The 19,042-nt window shown below is 49.3% G+C and overlaps 1 protein-coding gene across 2 annotated transcripts in view; it reads right to left on the reverse strand.

Annotated features, from left to right (window-relative positions):
- MARS1 (methionyl-tRNA synthetase 1) overlaps window positions 1–19,042 on the reverse strand; it is a 116,382-nt gene that overhangs the window by 52,608 nt on the left and 44,732 nt on the right. For both annotated transcript variants that reach the window (XM_033936052.1, XM_033936051.1), the window contains exons 12-13: window positions 13,534–13,704; window positions 13,203–13,298 (exon numbers count right to left, since the gene is read on the reverse strand). In XM_033936052.1, coding sequence (XP_033791943.1) covers window positions 13,203–13,298; window positions 13,534–13,704 — 267 coding nt within the window. The remainder of the gene's footprint in view (window positions 1–13,202; window positions 13,299–13,533; window positions 13,705–19,042) is intronic.

Below are 19,042 nucleotides of genomic sequence, written 5' to 3' on the forward strand. Positions count from 1 at the left end.
GCCGCACTGACACCCCTGTCTCAGTAAAACGTAAAAAGGGTTCTCTACAAGAAAGCGCCTGAAGTTCCGAGACTCGCCTTGCCGAAGCCATCGCCACCAAGAACACTGTTTTCAGCGTGACATCCTTCAAAGTTGCCGCTGACAGGGGCTCAAAAGGTGCCCCCTGCAATCTCCCAAGGACGAGTTTAAGATTCCAGGATGGACAAATTCGCCTTACCGGCGGGCGGATATGTTGAACCCCTTTGAGGAAACGGACTACGTCCGGCTGCGAAGCTATCGACGCGCCAGCCACCCGGCCCCTGTAACAAGCAAGGGCCGCCACCTGAACCTTTAAAGAGTTATAGGCCAATCCTTTCTCTACGCCTGCCTGCAGAAAGGCAAGAATAGCCGGCAGCGAAGCATGAAAGGGCGCGATTCCCTGTCGTCCGCACCAAGCCTCAAAAATCTTCCAGACTCTCGCATAGGAGGTCGAAGTCGAAATCTTCCTAGCTTTAAGAAGTGTAGCAATCACCTGCTCCGAATAGCCCTTCTTCTTTAGCCTTGCCCGCTCAAGAGCCAGGCCGTAAGACCAAAGCGGGCCGGATCTTCCATCCAGATTGGGCCCTGAGTGAGTAAGTCCGGAGTTACCTGGAACGTCACCCGATCGCCTACTGAAAGCTGAATGAGATCTGCGTACCACGGTCGACGTGGCCAATCCGGAGCCACCAGGATCACCCTGCCGTGAAAGAGAGAGATGCGTTGCAACACCCGCCCTATCATGGGCCAAGGCGGGAACACATACAGAAGGGAATTTGGAGGCCATGGGAGGGCCAACGCGTCCACCCCCTCCGAGCCCTTCTCCTTGCGTCTGCTGAAGAAGCGAGGCAACTTTGCATTGCGGGACGAAGCCATGAGATCCAACTCTGGCAACCCCCACCGACGGACTAGCAGGCCGAACGCTCGAGCCGACAATTCCCATTCGCCCGGATCTAGAAGATTTCTGCTGAGGAAGTCCGCTTGCACGTTTTCGTGACCTGCAATGTATGCCGCTGACAGAAGCGGAACCTGCCTTTCTGCCCACTGAAATAATCTCCTTGCCTCTTCGGCCAACTGCGGACTCCGAGTGCCCCCCTGACGATTGACATATGCGACTGCCGTGACACTGTCCGAAAAGATTCTGGTCGGCCTGGCCTGAATCAGGGACTGAAAAGCCCTCAGCGCCAATCTGATCGCTTTTAATTCCAACAAATTGATGGGCCACTGGGCTTCCTCTACGGACCACACTCCCTGCACCGACGCTTGCAGGCACTGGGCCCCCCAGCCCCGCAGACTGGCATCCGTTGTCACCACCACCCAATCCGGCGTGGCTAACGGCATGCCCCGCCACAGGTGCAACTCGTGGAGCCACCACTGCATGCTGCGAGCCGCCCGAGGACTCCATTGGAGACGCACATTGTAGTCCAGAGAAGCCGGGGACCAGCGAGAGAGAAGCGACTGCTGTAAGGGCCTCATATGGCCCCGAGCCCAGGGGACCACCTCCAGAGTCGCTACCATGGAGCCCAGAACTTGCACATAATCCCAAACCCGAGGTCTGGGCGACCCGAGAAGCAGTCGAATCTGAGTCTGCAGTTTCTCTCCCCGGTCTCGGGGCAGAAATACTCTCCCCAAAGCCGTGTCGAATCTGACCCCTAGATGCACCAAAGACTGCGACGGGGACAGAAAACTCTTGGGAAAATTGACGATCCACCCCAACGACTGGAGGAGAGAGATTACCCTCTGAGTGACCGACAAACTCTCCTGTCTGGACGAGGCGCGGATCAACCAGTCGTCTAAGTAAGGGTGTACCCGAATCCCTTCCTTGCGAAGAAAGGCTGCTACCACCACCATGACTTTGGAAAAGGTGCGGGGAGCCGTCGCCAGGCCAAAGGGCATTGCCCGAAATTGATAATGCTGGCCAAGAATCGCAAACCTCAGATACCGCTGATGCGGAGGCCAGATCGGGATATGTAGGTACGCCTCCTTGAGATCTAGGGACGTGAGGAACTCTCCCGTTCGAACAGCCGCAATGACCGAGCGTACCGTCTCCATCCGGAAATGGCGAACACTGAGAAATCTGTTGACCACTTTGAGGTCCAGCACCGGCCTGAACGACCCCCCCTTCTTTGGAACAATGAAGTAAAGGGAATATATCCCGCGGCCTACCTCTTCCGGGGGCACCGGTACCACCGCCCCCAGATCGAGCAGCCCCTGAAGAGACATGCGGACCGCCTCTCCCTTGGCCGCCCCATGGCACGGGGACACCAAGAAAGAATCTTCGACGGGAGAGGCGAACTCCAACTTGTACCCTTCTCGAACAGTGTCCAACACCCACTGATCTGACGTGATTGTGGCCCACTCCGCCTGAAACGCCGAAAGCCGGCCCCCTAAGGGAAAGGCGGAGGGAGCCAAGCTCCCGTCATTGCGGAGTGCGACTTGTTGGGGTACGTGTTGGCTGACCTGAAGAGGGTTTCGTCGCACGAAAGGAACTCCTCTGCTGAAACCTAGGTCTCGCCGCAGAGAAAGAACCACCGGCTGATCTGAAGAATGGTTTACCAGACCTGGATCGCCTCCCCTCTCTGAAGCGCGGTCTAGACGAGGAGGACCTCACCGGGGGCCTAGCCCTATCCTCCGGGAGACGCTGAGTTTTGGTATCCCCAAAATCCTTCACCAATTTATCTAGGTCATCTCCAAATAATAACCCTCCCTTAAAAGGGAGTCTCACCAGCCTAAGCTTGGATGCAGCATCTGCTGCCCAATGTCGGAGCCATAAGGATCTGCGCGATACCACTGACAGAGACATCTGTTTCGCAGATGCTCGAATAATGTCATATAAGGAGTCTGCCAAATAAGCCAAGCCCGACTCCAAATCAGCCAGTTCCGAAGGGACAGAACCCCCGGACTCCATTAAATGGTCTGTCATCCCTTGCGACCACTGCAAACATGCCCTCGCCGCATACGAGCTGCAAATCGCGGCCTGTAAGGTAACCGCAGCTACTTCAAAGGACATTTTTAGCGAAGACTCAATCTTCCTATCCTGCGCATCCTTTAACGTAACCCCCCCTTCCACCGGCAAGGTAGTCTTTTTAGTTACCGCTGCCACCAAAGCGTCCACCCTAGGTACCCTAAACTTTTCAAGTTCAGTCGGGTCAACCGGATACAGGAGCCGCATGGCCTTTGCCACTCGCAAACTTGCCTCCGGCGTATCCCATTGCGCCGCGATCAGCTCCTGCATGGCTTCATGCACCGGAAAGGACTTAGGTGGCTTACGTGTACCTGCCATCAGGGGGTTACCCGACACCTTAGTATCTTCCTGAGAGATATTCAAACCCTGCAAAGCCTTAGAAATCAAGGAGGTCAGCTCCTCTCTATGAAACAGCCGGAGCGCGGACGGATCATCCACTTCCCTGCCCGGGGGATCCTCTGCCTCCCAATCTAAGACCTCCCCTTCCTCTAATGATTCAGGAAGGGAAAAAGGTGATAAGGGAAGATTACCTTCTGCGTCCACGGTCGCGAGTCTGTGTTTCTTCGCCCCCTGCGACCGCCCAGGCGACAGCACAGGACCCGTAGTTGGGCCGGCCTTAGCACCGGTTAAACCCGTGGAGGTAGAAGGCCCAGGGAGAAACGGACAGGTCGCCGGTACCGACTGGGCCGGCTGCGAGCCCTGTAGCAGAAATGCTCGGTGTAATAACATCACAAACTCCGGGGAGAAGGAACTCACCCCCAGTAAAGTTGCCTGATCACTGCTAGGGCGCGCAGCCGCGCCGTCCCCTAGCGACCCCGGCTCCCCGACCGCCGCTGACCTCCCCTCAGCCGCGGAAAAGCCTTGCAGTCCCCCCGAGTCGCCCTCAAGGCCCGGGGACGTAGACCGTGCCTCACTGACACGGGAGAAGGCTAACTCACACGCTTGCAGGAAGGCATCTTCTGCCGGTGTGTCCCCACACCCTGCAGAGCAGAAGCCCGACAGTGCTCTGCGCTTCCCACAGCGCGAGCACCGCTGAGTAGCCTCTGCTGCCATCGCTAAAAACGGCGATTCAAAAAAACTTTTTTTTTTTTTTTTTTTCCCACACACGCGGCAACACGCCGCCGACCGCTGACTCCGTCCCCCCCCGCGACCGCCGGAACGAACACGAACGACCGACTAACAAAAGAGGAGGCAGACAGCAACCAAAGTAACTCACCAACCGGTCCCCGCTCTAACTGCAGTCGGGTTACAGCTGGTAATCGCACTGCAAGCCACACGAACACAGCATGGCTCAGCACAAGCAGGAAGACGCTGGTTTTTTTTTTTTTTTTTTGTACTGGAATGAAGAACTCCAAGACGAACTTCCTGCAGTGGCCCAAGAACCCACTCAAACCAACGGAGGGGAGGGTGGAGAAGGGACCTAGGAGGGCCCAGGTGTAGCTCCCAAAGCCGGCACCGCTCAGCCAGGCACTCCTGTCCTACTGAAGAGACCGAGTCTCAACAGAGGAAGCCACAGGAACACCACCAAACCGGCCCCAGCCAGAATCCAGGAGCTAGTAGAGTAAGCTCCAGTCCTGCTGGGAGATAGAGCAAAACTGAAGCAACAGAGGGAACACCAGGCTTTAAGGCCAACTGTTAATCAGTTCTCTATCTCCACCTGCTGGTCGATGTGAGCTATACCCACTAGTCTGGATTCATCTGCTGCTTTGCTATGGAAATGGCAAATGAATGGCAAATGAGGTTCAACGTGAATAAGTGCAAGATGATGCATGTCGATAGCAAAAATCATATGCACGAATACAGGATATCTGGAACTATACTCGGAGAAAGCCCCAGGAAAGAGACTTGGGAGTACTTGTAGACAAGTCAATGAACCGTCCGTGCAATGTGCGGCGGCAGCAAAAAGGACAAACAGAATGCTAGGAATGATTAAGAAGGGGATCACAAACAGATCTGAAAAGGTTATCATGCTGTTATACTGGGCCATGGTATGCCCCCACCTGGAATACTACGTCCAACACTGGTCGCCGTACATGAAAAAGGGCATAGCACTACTTGAAAGGGTCCAAAGAGCGACAAAAATGGTTAAGTGATGGGGGAGTTGCTGTACAATGAGAGGCTAGAGAAACTGGGCCTCTTCCCTTGAGAAGAGTAGACTGAGAGGGGACGTGATTGAAACAGTCAAGATACTGAAGGGAATTGACTTAGTAGAGAGAGACTGTTCATCCTCTCCAAGGTGAAGAGAACTAGAGGGCACTCCCTAAAGTTAGAAGGGAAAAGATTCCGTACAAACGTAAGGAAGTTCTTCTTCACCCAGAGAGTGGTAGAAATCTGGAATGCTCTTCCAGAGGCTGTTATAGGGGAAAACACCCTTCAAGGATTCAAGAAAAGGTTAGATAAGTTCCTACTGGAACAGAACATACGCAAGTAAGGCTAGACTCAAATAGGGCACTGGTCTTTGACCTAAGGGCTGCCGTGTGAGTGGACTGCTGGGCACAATGGACCACTGGTCTGACCCAGCAGCGGCAAGTCTTATGTTCTTATATACAACTCCATATAAAACAACCATCAAAATGAAAAATAAAACTGTAAAATATCTTTACATATGCGTAAGAATTCCTTTTTTATATATTCTGTAAAAAGCGCGTTGTGGGCCTGTGGTTTTAACCTGCAGCTTTAACCCACGGGTTTAAAGCGTGTTCTGTTCGATAATCTAGCTACACAAAATAATTCACTGTGTTCGTCACAAATCATTCTTTGTTAAAAATATCCAACTTGTAGGGCCAGCAAAAGTAAACTGCAGTCACCCCTCCCCCTTTCTTTTGAGCTCGCTTATGCTTTGCTGCCAATTATGTGTGGGAATAAACCCCACCCACTAATTACGTAGTAAGGGCGAAGAGCTAGCGTATGTGTAAATTGCATCAACAAACAACATGGATACTATGCGCATGCGTTTCCAAGTTTATTATAAGATTTGATAAATCGCCTATACCAGGTTCTAAGCGATGTACAGCTATAAATTACAAAGTTAGGGTAAACATACAAACTAAAAAGACTTAATATTACAGTGATCAGTGGGATTGCTATAGGGCGTGCATCTGATCAGATCATTTGCATGTAGAATCTGTAGTGGAGCTGTCGCTCGGCAAAACTTGGCCAAGAATCGCCCAACAACAATCCAGATTGGTAAAGTTTAGTGAATCTAGGCCATGGTCCTGTGTGCTACATCCCCTCAGCTTTGGGCTGCCAGACTTCCGTTGCTGCCCAGCTGTCGTTCCCTCTCCCAGGGTGAGACTGAATGTTCACTGGGCCTCCGGATGTGCAGAATGCGATGATTCAGTGCAGCCGTTTCAGCGCAGCTGCAATGAAACGTCCCACAATGAAACGGCCATGAAGAATCGTCCCACTCTGCATCGTCAGCCCATCCACATCATCCACTATCTCCTCCTTTCCCTAGAGATCCTATGTGCCTGTCACACGCTTTTTTGAATTTAGACATAGTGTTTGTCTACTGGGAGACTATTCCATGCTATAGAAACAGAAACATGACGGCAGATAAAGGTCAAAAAGGGCATCCAGTCTGCCCTAAGCGGTTCACAATTCTAAAATATCAGATAGTTCTGTAAAAGTGAAAGGAACTCTATCAACATAATTGGATGGCTAGGTCTTTCCTATCAGAGTCTCACTCAGCTTCCATTCTAGAAAATCCATAAAAGGACAGGGAAGACTGTCCATCTTTACACTGTTACTCACAAAATAAAAGCCTCACTCAGAGAGAACGAGAATCTCGGAGAGGACGAGAGCCAGAAAGTCTTGAGCATGCGCAGATGCTCAAGGCCCAGCTCAGGCAAGAGGCGGGATCTTCATTGACTGGCACCGGCATGTCCTGTGGGTTGGTGCTGCATGCTGGTGCCAGATGGGGTAAGGGGCTTGTTTGGGCGGGCGGGGGATACCGCTTCCAGAACGGGGGTGTGATGCTGGTTCTCAGGGGGGCGTTCGCAGGCAGGAGCAATGCCGTTTCGAGCAGGGGGGTGCGATGCCGGTTCGAGCGGGGGGGGGGGGGGGGGGGGGGGGTGCTTGCAAATCGAGTCAACGCTCGGTTTTAGAGTCACGATTTGCGAGAATGCTTTGCTTGTCTTGCAAAACACTCGCAAACTGCGTTACTCGCAAACCGAGGTTTTACTGTAGTAGTGTGAAGAGTTTCAGTCTTTGGGAAGCAGAGCTGAGATTGTGATGTCATAAAGCACAGTTACTTACCGTAACAGGTGTTATCCAGGGACAGCAGGCATATATTCTCACATGTGGGTGACGTCATCTAAGGAGCCCCAGCGCGGACAGCTTTTCAAGCAAACTTGATTGAAGTTTCAAGTTTGCTACACTGCACCACGCATGTGCATGCCTTCTTGCCCACTAGAGGGCGCATCCCCACCTCGTGGTCCTCGGTTCCATAACCAGCAAAGAAGCCATCCCCGGGGAGGAGGGCAGGTTGTGAAAATATATGCCTGCTGTCCCTGGATAACACCTGTTATGGTAAGTAACTGTGCTTTATCCTAGGACAAGCAGGCATGATATTCTCACATGTGGGTGACCTCCAAGCCAACCAGAAAAGGGCAGGTGGGAGGATGGCAATTTAGGAAAACAGGTTACGTAACACCGACTGGCCAAACCAGCCGTCGCTTCTGGACAAAGTGTCCAGACAGTAGTGTGAGGTGAACGTATGAACCGAAGACCAAGTGGCAGCTTTACATATGTCCTCCACAGGAGTAGACCGGAGGAAAGCAACGGAAGCTGCCATCGCCCGGACCTTATGACCCGTGACTCGACCATGGAGCGTGAGACCAGCCCGAGCGTAACAAAAAGAAATACAAGCAGCCAACCAATTGGACAAGGTGCGCTTGGACACAGGATGTCCCAGCCTATTAGGATCAAAGGACAAAAATAATTGAGGAACCTTCCGATGAGACTTGGTACGTTGGAGATAAAAAGCCAACGCCCTCTTACAGTCCAGCGTGTGAAGCACCGCCTCACCAGAATGAGAGTGGGGCTTCGGGAAAAACACCGGAAGAACAATAGACTGATTGAGGTGGAAATCAGACACAACTTTAGGTAGAAATTTAGGATGGGTGCGAAGAACCACCTTGTCATGATGGAACACAGTAAAGGGCGGGTCCGCAACCAAAGCCTGAAGCTCACTGATTCGACGAGCAGACGTGAGCGCAAGTAAAAAGACCACCTTCCAAGTGAGAAACTTAAGAAGAGACTTGTCAATTGGCTCAAATGGAGGCTTCATCAGCTGAGCCAAGACCACGTTCAGATCCCAAACTACAGGAGGAGGTTTCAGAGGAGGATTAACATTAACTAAACCCCTCATGAAACGAACCACCAGAGGATGAAGAGAGAGAGAATGACCCTCTAGACGCCGATGGAAAGCAGCAATAGCACTGAGATGTACCCGGATGGAAGTCGTCTTCAGCCCAGACTTGGACAATTGCAACAAATATTCCAGAACCGAGGACACCGGAACCAAAGTCGGATCCAGACGGTGCGAGGCACACCAGGATGAAAATCTGGTCCACTTCTGGGAATAACAAAGCCGAGTCGAGGCCTTGCGCGAGGCTTCCAACACCTCCCTGACCGCCAAAGTCAGGGGGAAAGAAACCAAGCCGTCAGATGTAATGACTGAAGATTGGGATGCAACAGCGAACCCCGACTCTGAGACAGCAGAGAGGGAAACACAGGCAGAAGTAGAGGCTCCCTGGTACTGAGTTGAAGAAGCAGGGAGAACCAGTGCTGACGAGGCCAACGAGGCGCAATGAGAATCATAGTAGCTCTGGATGACTTGAGGTGAACCAACGTCCTCAAGATCAGAGGAAAAGGAGGAAACGCATAAAGGAATCTCCCTTCCCAGTCGAGAAGGAAGGCGTCTGCCTCGAGACGGTCCTGGGAGTAAATCCGTGAACAATAGAGGGGCAGTTTGCGAGTCTCTGGGGAGGCAAACAGATCCACCTGAAGTGTCCCCCAACGGTCGAAGACCTCGCGCAAAACTCGGGAGTTGAGCGACCACTCGTGCGGCTGGAGGAGACGACTTAGTCTGTCGGCCAGACAATTCGCCTATCCCTGAATGTAAACCGCCCGCAGGAAAATGTTCTGGGAGGTCGCCCATTCCCAAAGGCGCAAGGCTTCCCGGCACAGGGACCAAGAGCCCGTTCACCCTTGCTTGTTCACATAATACATCGCCACCTGGTTGTCCGTCCGCACCAGGACCACTTGATTGCGCAGTAGGTGGCCGAAGGCTCGGGCTGCCAGAAAAATGGCACGAAGCTCCAGCACATTGATGTGACAACGACGGTCCTCCGCCGACCATAGCGCTTGAGTCCGCAGACCATCGAGGTGAGCCCCCCACGCATACTCCGAAGAGTCCGTGGTCAGGACCTTGCGATGCGGAGGGACGAGAAAGAACAAACCCCCGGAAAGATTGAAAGAGTTGGTCCACCAACGGAGCGACCGTCTCAAGGAAGGAGTGATCGTGACAGGAAGGGAGAGCGGGTCTCGATCCTGGCGCCACTGGGAGGCCAAGGTCCACTGAGGGAGTCTCAGGCGCAATCGGGCAAACGGCGTGACATGAACTGTCGAAGCCATATGGCCGAGTAGAATCATTAGCCGGTGAGCAGAGACGGAGCGCTGCAGCAAAATCTGACGGGCCAGGCGAAGCAGAGCCTCCCGTCTCGATGAGGGCAGGAATGCACGCAGGCGAACCGTGTCCAGCACGGCCCCGATAAACTGAAGGGATTGAGTCGGGCACAACTGCGATTTGGGAAAATTTACCTCGAACCCCAGACGTTGAAGGAAGATGATAGTCTGTCGGGTCGCTGAGATAACCCCCTCCCGGGATGAAGCCTTGATCAGCCAATCGTCCAGGTAGGGGAAGACCTGCAGCCCCTGGGCTCTTAGGGCAGCCGCTACCACCACCATACACTTTGTAAAGACCCGAGGAGACGAGGCCAGCCCGAAGGGGAGGACTCGATATTGGAGGTGCAACTCCCCCACCTGGAACCGTAAGTATTGGCGAAAGGCGGGATGCACCGGAACATGGGTATATGCTTCCTTCAGGTCCAGGGAGCACATCCAGTCCCCCGAGTCCAGTAGAGGGTACAGGACAGGAAGGGACAACATACGGAACTTCTCCCGGACAAGGAATTTGTTGAGCCCCCGGAGGTCCAGAATGGGGCATAAGTCCCCGGTCTTCTTCGGGACCAAAAAGTAACGGGATTAAAACCCCCGTCCCCTTTGGTTCGGGGGCACCTGCTCCACCGCCCGAAGGCTCAACAAGGCCCTGGCCTCGGACAGGAGAAGAGGAAACTGGTCTCGGCAGCAAGGAGAAGCTGCCGGCGGATGTTCCGGTGGCATGGACAAGAAATTCAGCGAGTAGCCCTCGGAGATGATCCGGAGTACCCACGCGTCCAACGTGATCTCGGCCCATACTGGCAGAAAGGCCTGCAATCGGCCCCCGATAGGAAGGGGGTCCTTCGACAGTGCGGAGGGGGCCCGCCCCCAACCGCGCATCACGTCAAAAAGACGGAGCGGGTTTAGCCGCTCCTTGCGCCTGAGGCTTTGGTTGGGACGTCCTGCCCTGCTGCTGGGGGCGTCGGGGCGGAGGCCTAGAAAAGGCCGGCGTCGACTTCTGTGGGTACCGCCGCGGAGGAGGTCTAAACGGCTTCTGCGGCGGAGCCCGGGGTTTGGGACGGACCAACGAGGCAATAGAGTGCTCGTGCTCCGACAAACGCTTGGTCGCCGCCTCCAAGGACTCATCAAACAACTCTGAGCCCACACAAGGAAGATTGGCCAGACGTTCTTGTAAGTTCAGGTCCATATCCAGGGTACGGAGCCATGCCAGACGGCGCATGGCCACTGCGAAAGCTGACACCCGAGAGGCTAGCTCAAACGCGTCATACACCGCATGGAAGAGGTAGAGACGCAGTTGGGACAAATTGGACATAAAAGCCCCAAAATCCTCTTTATGGGAATCTGGCATGACTCCATAATACCTCGGCAACGACTTCACCATCTGTCTCAAATAAGACGAGAAGGTGAATGCATAATTCAGGACCCTGGTCGCCATCAAAGAGTTGGAATAGAGGCGACGACCAAACTTATCCAAGGTCCTTCCCTCCCTTCCGGGGGGAACCGCCGCCGAGACCCGGGACGGCTGAGACTTCTTTAAAGCTGACTCGACCAGTAGGGACTGGTGGGACAGCTGAGCCTTATTAAAGCCCTTGCCCGGAACCGTGCGATATTTAGACTCCATCTTAGAAGGTACCGCTGTGACTGTAAGAGGGGAGTCAAGGTTCCGCAAAAAGGTCTGATTAAGCACCTTATTAAGAGCTAACCGAGGCGTCTCTCGAGGAGGGGAGGGTAAATCCTGCTCCTCCAAAAACTCCTTTGTGTACTTTGATCCTGCTCCCAGGTCAAGGTCCAAAGCCCTCCCCATGTCGAGAATAAACCTCGAGAAGGAGGAGGGCTTCGAAGGCGGGGAGGGGGATCGAGACGAACGCCTCGCCAAGAAGGAAGGGGAAGCCTCCCGTGAGTACCGAGGTTCCCTCCCCGTACCTGACCCCGAACCCCAAGAAGCTGCACCGAGCGACCTGGACGGGGTAGGGGACCGCCCATGCCCCGAGGAACCCCTTCGGGAAGTCCCCGGGGTATGGGGGACCGAGGCACGCCCCTTTCGTCTTGGCGAAGAGTGCCTCGAGCATTCAACCTCAGACGAATGAAAAAGCCTCGGGTTGTCGAGGTGCAGTTCGGAGACCCGCAGGGTCTCGGCCCCGGGTGGCGAGGAGTGACCGCGTCGTCGAGGAGACGCCGGGTGGTGTTTGGGCTTCCTCGACCGACGCTTCGCCCGAGGCCGACCCGAGGGCGAAGAACCCCGGGAGGACCTCGCGGAGGACGAAGAGGAAGAGATCCTCCGAACCCGCCGCACCTTGTCCCGAGGCCGCACACTCCGCTCAGGTAGGTCCACCGAGGTCGAGGGCAAGGTCGGGACCGAGGCCGAAACCCCTCCCGGGCTCGAAGTCGAGGGCACTGAGACCGAGGTCGCCGACGTCGGGGCAGCCGAGGCCGAAGCCTGCTGAAGGTGCGTGAGGGCCCCGGACAGTTCCGATCGGAGGGGTGCTCAGGGCCCAGGCAACGCAAGCACCACCGGTGAGGATCGGTAATCGACAGGAGCCGCTCACACCGGGTGCACTTTTTAAAGCCCGTCACAGGACGGGACATGGGCCCAAAAACCGGCTGGGAACAAGCGAGGTCCCGCGGCTGCGGCTACCGGGAGCCCCCGGAGCCAAACGAAAAAGACTTTTTTTTTTTTTTTTTTTCGACGAAAACTGAAAGAAATAAAAAGAACAAAAGAGAAAAACACAGCGACCGAGTCAAAAGAGAAACACAGCCGCGGTGAGAGAAGGCAAAACTAAGAGCACAATTTCCACAGGGCTTCTGGCTCCGCGGAAGAGAATGAACTGAGGACCACGAGGTGGGGATGCGCCCTCTAGTGGGCAAGAAGGCATGCACATGCGTGGTGCAGTGTAGCAAACTTGAAACTTCAATCAAGTTTGCTTGAAAAGCTGTCCGCGCTGGGGCTCCGTAGATGACGTCACCCACATGTGAGAATATCATGCCTGCTTGTCCTGGGATAATGCCTTATTCCACCAATAAGAGCCAACCTCATCAGTGATGTCACAATGGCTTGATTGCTCTGTACTCCCTTCAACCCAGCCAGCTGATTAACCGTTCCCCTTAACTGTATCCATGACTTCCTGTCTTGCCTGTTTAGATTGTAAGCTCTTTTGATCAAGGACTGTTTTCTTACTCTTTGTGACTCTGTACAGCGCTGTGTGTGTCTGGTAGTGCTATAGAAATAATTAATAGCAGTAGTGGTTAAAATCTCAGCGGTTTATAATATAAAATGGGAGGGGACAAACAAACAAATAAACAAAGTCTAGGTTAAATGAACATATCAAGAAACATGAGGGATGAATGTATGGGTTAGTTACAATAAAGCTCTGTGTATGTGTGGGTGAGTGGGAGGGGGGGGTGTTAGGGAAAGAGATATAACATGAAAGGAAAAGGGTAAAACTATAATAATATTCTATTGTTGCCCATGTAATAATACACCACCAATATTTTTGCTTAGCAAACAGAGTTTCAAAGAAAAAGTTTAAATGTGCGTCACCTGCTGGGGATTCTTCCACCACTTCTCCCACTGGTCAGTGTAACTGGCGGTGATGGAAAGATAACCAATTGGGGCATCGAACCATACATAGAAGACCTAGAGGAAGGGAGGTAAAGAAATTAACGACAAAGCCTTTAAAGATAAGAAAGAAGGGGTTAGCCTGAAATGCAGTATTACTCAGAAGTCCTGCTCAAGGGGCTCTGAAGAAAAAGAAGGGGAAAAAAAACCAACAGAGGAGGCATTCAAAGGTTTGCTCACTTACTGCTGTGATCCAATATGCCTATAATCACATACTATCCCACCCTCCACTGCTCTTTCATCTCCTCCTCACTTTATCTTTGAAGTCTTCCAAAGGAACAGGTGTCCCCCATTTCAGGTCCCGGGTGATGCAGCGTGGTTTAAGGCCATCTCTAATCCAGGAGCGGCTGATGAACCGAGCATTTGCTGTCCAATCTCCTTGTGCTAACGTTTGCTCCAGCCACATCTCTAGACGCTCCTCCAACTAAAAACAAAAAAAAAAACCCAAACACACAAAATAAAAATCCAAAGAAATGTTTTGCTTCCACCAGCACAGTAACATAAAATTATACTTCACGTCTTGCTCTGAGTGGAAGAGGTCATCTACTTTTACCCTATTTTAGGGAAACACATAGGCACCTATGGTGTGTGAGAGTGTGTGAGTGTGTTTGTACACAATCTACATAACTATGTATATTTTATTTTTAAAATGGAGAAGTGTTATGACCCTTCGAGTACCAACTACAGGAACCTCCGCCCTGCTGCAGCTCGAATATGTGAAATATGATCGTGTTATTGATACAAGTTTGAAGAATTGTATCTTTAAAAAAAAACCAACCTGATAAATTATTGAGCCTAGGAGGAATTGGGTGCTTGCTAGGTATATGTAAAAATACAGTTCGGTACCACCCCGCTTATAATCTTATAAATCTTTATCATACACCTTTCTCAGTCATATTTTCTATAAAAGCTGAAAAGCCCTAACCTTTTTAGCCTCTCTTCATGAAGGCTAAAAAGTAAGAGAACATTCTTGGCTTGAGAATTTTTTTAGAAAAAAACACATGCTTGATTAATCTGTCACTGTGCCCAGAAAAATATTATGAACAGGCCACTCTGAATGCAGTATGGGTCTACACCAGCAACCAGTGAAGATGAACTAAAAGAGTTGTCACTCTCAGGTTTGTGAGAAATGAATATGTCTAGTGGTACTTATCTGTAATAATTGACGTTATTTGAGTGATTTCTAGACACACATAAGTAAAGAGAGCGTTACAGTAGTCTATATGCAGAATTAACCGATTATTAAATACAAGGCAGACCTCTTCATAGAAATTGGATCCAGTTAGCAGAGCTGACAGTTAATTTTTTTTTTCTTAGTAATCAAATTTACCTGGAAATCAAAAGACAAGTCCAAACTAACTCCCAAAATTTTAGCAGGCTTTTCAATTGATTAAAAAAACAACACACCAGTTGATAGGTAAATCAATGCTGGAGTTAATAAGTCACAGAACTTTAGACTCGTCACTATTCAACTTTAAGAGACGGGGAAACTCTAATTTCTAACTTGGTTAATGCACTAAGTTTTTCCCAGCTTCAGATGATATACCTTTCCATAACAAAAATGGTATCAGCATAAGAATAAAAATTTACTCCCATCTTTTCCAGATCCTTTTAACAAATAAAATTAATGTACAAACTAAAAAAAGGGGCGGGGGGAACCCTGAAGTATCCTGCATTTGGCCTGCCACATGAAGGCAACAGAATCATTGTTCTTCACACTGTACGTCAGAAATGCCCAATATAGCAATGCTTCTGCATCAGAAACCAAAGAGATCAACGGTGTTTCTGTGCTGAAGAAACTCCTGAATCCAGGTTAAGTATAAAACAGCCTTGAGATCACCTGATGCTATAGGACAGCGTGGGAGCAGAAAAGCACAAGGTTAGCGGCATTATTTGGCTCTGGCTTGAGAATACCTCTGGCCTCCCTGAGCTGACCTTTTAGGAGAACCTGCAGGAGCTATGGTGTCAAAAACCTAGTGTAATAACAAAGAAAAGCAGTGCTCCGCAGATGCATAGATAGCGGCTCCAGAGAACGATACAGGGACAAATTTTTCCCCGTCCCCGCAGAAACTCATTTTCCCGTCCCGGCAAGTTCTTTTCCTGTACCTGCCCTGTCCTGTCCCTGTAAGCTCATCTGCACGAGCCTCAAACACTTTAAAATCATAAGTGTTTGAGGCTTGTGCGGTTAAGGCAGAGCTTACAGGAATGGGGCAGGGCCAGGGACAGCCACAACACTTGCGGCGATGGGGAATTTGAGTTCCTGCAGGGAATTTGTCCTCGTGTCATTCTCTAAGCGGTTCCTCGCAGTCTTCCAAGGATGGCAGATAAAACAGCCAAGGTGACCACAGCTGTGAAAACAGCTTTAGATAAAAAGCTCCAACAACTTTATGATAGAGGTTGTGCATGAAAGGCTAGATAGTATGGGCCCAGAATTTATGCCCACCAACAGTGCACATGCATGCTGGAAAACCAGGCCCAAGCAATCACAAGTGAGTCTATAAAAACATCTGTTAGAGATGGAATGGAAGGTGAATGACCTGGAAAAACTTGGTCCAGGCTTGATAGACTTGCCAGAAACTTTGTTGGATGCAGAACTACTGGGATTTCTAAGGACCTGACTGTATGCACTCCTTGCAAAATCTAGTCATCAAATATGCACCGAGTGTGCTCTCAAAGATTAACATTATATGGAGTGGAGGTCTCTTCCTTTGGTAGAATTAGCCTTTTCTGTATGTGATTTTCTCAAAAGTATTTGTTGGTACCAGAGGCTGTAAAAAAGAGTCTACATAAATGCAGACACTTTCCAAAAGGGAATCCTGCGCTGAAATAAAAGATGACCTGGGGGAGTTCACCAGACCCTGTGAATTTTCAGAAGTGCATACATTACTGGAATCTTGAAAAACTTATAATTCAAGAATTGAAACTTGGCATTCGTAAGAAAACCTTGCTTTTTACCCAAACTGTTAATCTCTAGGACTTGATGAACAATTATCATCCGAAGGATCTTTATCTAGCTAGGTGTAAACAGAACCATCTGAAAGCTGACAAATTTCTGCATTATGATCTTGCCGGTCTTGGATCACAATGGTGCCCCCTCTCCTCCCCCCTTGTCCGCACGAAATATCACCACTGCAGTGTCTGACTGGAGATCATAACTAGTTTGTTTCTCTAATTTAGACATATAGAATTTTTTCCAAGGCAAAACACTCTCTAACAGCATCATGTCCTGCAAAATTAAAGTTTGAAACGTATACACTGGACAAACGTCTCAATTAAAAACTTGACTGATTGAACATAAACACTGTATGACTACTAAGAAAATTTCAGAGCCTCTGGTAAAACATTGTTTGACTAAAGATCATGATTTTGCTGCTTTTCGATGTGTAGTCTTAGAGCAGCTTCAAATTAGTCAATGCCGTTGTAACATCAGATGCTGTTTAAGGCAGCATGAACAGCGGTAGGTATTTAAATTAGGCTTTGTGACCTCGGTGGGCCTAAGCTATTTGGTGGAGTGGAAGGCATTTCTATGAATTGATGATGTCACTATGAAGGGATTGGTTAGTAGAACCGCTTTTAAGAAGCAACTTCCCTTCTGTTTTATCCTCCCCATCCTCCATTCCTTTTATTTCTTATTTTTAAAATGTAATTAAAGCTTTCCTTTCCCCTAGCTTTCCTCAAATCACGTCTTGTTTTGTCTTCACTACCCTTTTTTAAAAAATATTTTTTATTAAGATCTTTTAAATTTTTAATACTGTAAACCGGCCAGATACTTGTGATGGTCGGTATATCAAACTAAGAATAAACTTGGAAACTTGGAAGTTGTGACATTGGCGACGTCGATTCTGCCTCCTTTTGAAGGAGGGCTGCATTGCTGTCCAGTTAGTGGCTGATTTGATAAGCTGTAAGAAGTTTGTTCCTCTGATGACACTAAAGCAAAATGGGGTCTTCCCTTGGGACTATAACTGGAAGAATTCAGATAAGTGAACTGTGTGCTATGGATTTTGCAATATGTTTGAATTTTGGCAATGTTTTTGTTTGAACTGGCTACGTGTTATAAGGTGCCGTTATTTTGCTTGACTGTTCTTTTTTATTATTTTTATTTATCAATTTTAAACATACAATATCAAGAACTAATCTTGTACAGAAAAGAAAGTATTAGCTAAGAACAAATAATACATAATCTATATAAATTGCTTGACTGTTCTTATTTTTTTTGCTGTCTTGCTGTTTGAACTAAAGTGCAGCACATACAGGTTTCAGGTTTATTTAAAATTTGATTGTATCGCTTATAATACTTCTAAACGATATACAATTTAAAAATGGGGTACATTATTATAACATAAGAACATATAACAAACCGTACAGGGACCAACATGATACAGTAGGGGGAGAGGTTGAACTAGTTAAAGGAAAGAAAACAGACTAAGGAAGCACATAATGGGCTAACAGGGAAAATTTCTGATGCCTCCTGAGGTGTGTGGTTCTTTAAAAAGAAACATCATACAATTTGATCCTTAAGTGAGAAAAGCATCTTTAAATAAAAAGGACTTTAAGCTGCTCTTAAAGTGATCAAGAAGACCGAGTTCAAAGAAGCGTGGGATAAACACAGAAGATCTAGAATCAGAAAATAATATTAAATATTGAACTAAGGCCAGTACCAGGCAGACTTGCACGGTCTGTATATGGCTGTTTGGGGGAGGATGGGCTAGAGAGGGCTTCAATGGCTGGGAGGGTATAGATGGGCTGGAGTAGGATTTGATGGAGATTTCAGCAGTTGGAACCCAAGCACAGTACCGGGTAGAGCTTTGAATTCTTGCCCAGAAATAGCTAAGAAGAAAAAATTAAAAAAATTTAAATTGAACCAGGTTGGGCAGACTGGATGGACCATTCGGGTCTTTATCTGACGTCATCTACTATGTTACTGTGTTACTATGTAAGAAAAACTGGTATGCCAGAGTGGGTTGAGAACTTATAGTGGAGTTTTTTTCTGACCTGTGATGACAGTGGGTGTACTTTGATATGGCTGTGTGCCGTTTGTATGTTCCCCCGTAAATTTTGAGGTCTTTTTTCTCCACTTTGGAATGTTTTCTTAAGGCTGCCTGTTTCTCCTCTCTAGCAGAAGAGAGTTGCTTTAATTGGTGTGTTCTAGGAATTACATATGTCACAGATCAACTCTGTTTTTGTGGCAATGCATAGTTTTGACATGGTATGGAAAATAATACTTTTGCGAGGTTGGAGGAGGAGGGAATCATTTTGGTGAAATATTTGTTGCATGAGAATGGGTCATTGATTTAATTTGTAGATCATCATCAGATCCCTATTTGATAGGGGAAGAGGGAATCAATCACTTTGCATTTTGTTACGTAAAGTGCTATACCCTTTCTGGATAACTCTACTCTCCAGAGCCAGATAGGAAATAAAATAAGAGCTTTCTTTAACTCTGTCTTCCCACACAGAGAGTTTCTATTTCTGGGTTAAACAAAGCATTGTTTTTGGCAGAGGGCACCAAGAATTCACAGAATTAAGGGATAGATGGGTCACCCTCTCCTCTCTTGAAATGTTGAGGGCAGCACTGCATAGATCTCTAGACTTGTCTGTAGTGCAGACTTGAATGTGTCATTTGTGTGTCCTCCAAAGTGCCTATGTCACTCAGTTGGAAATGTTCAGGGTAGGTAGACTAGACTCCCCCAACTGCCTGAAGCGAAATGTGAGGGATAACTTTATTTGTGCTTTTTGGGAGTGCCCTAAGATCCATCTATTTT

Source organism: Geotrypetes seraphini, chromosome 3 (assembly GCF_902459505.1).
Source record: "Geotrypetes seraphini chromosome 3, aGeoSer1.1, whole genome shotgun sequence".
In the NCBI taxonomy this organism is placed as follows: domain Eukaryota; kingdom Metazoa; phylum Chordata; class Amphibia; order Gymnophiona; family Dermophiidae; genus Geotrypetes; species Geotrypetes seraphini.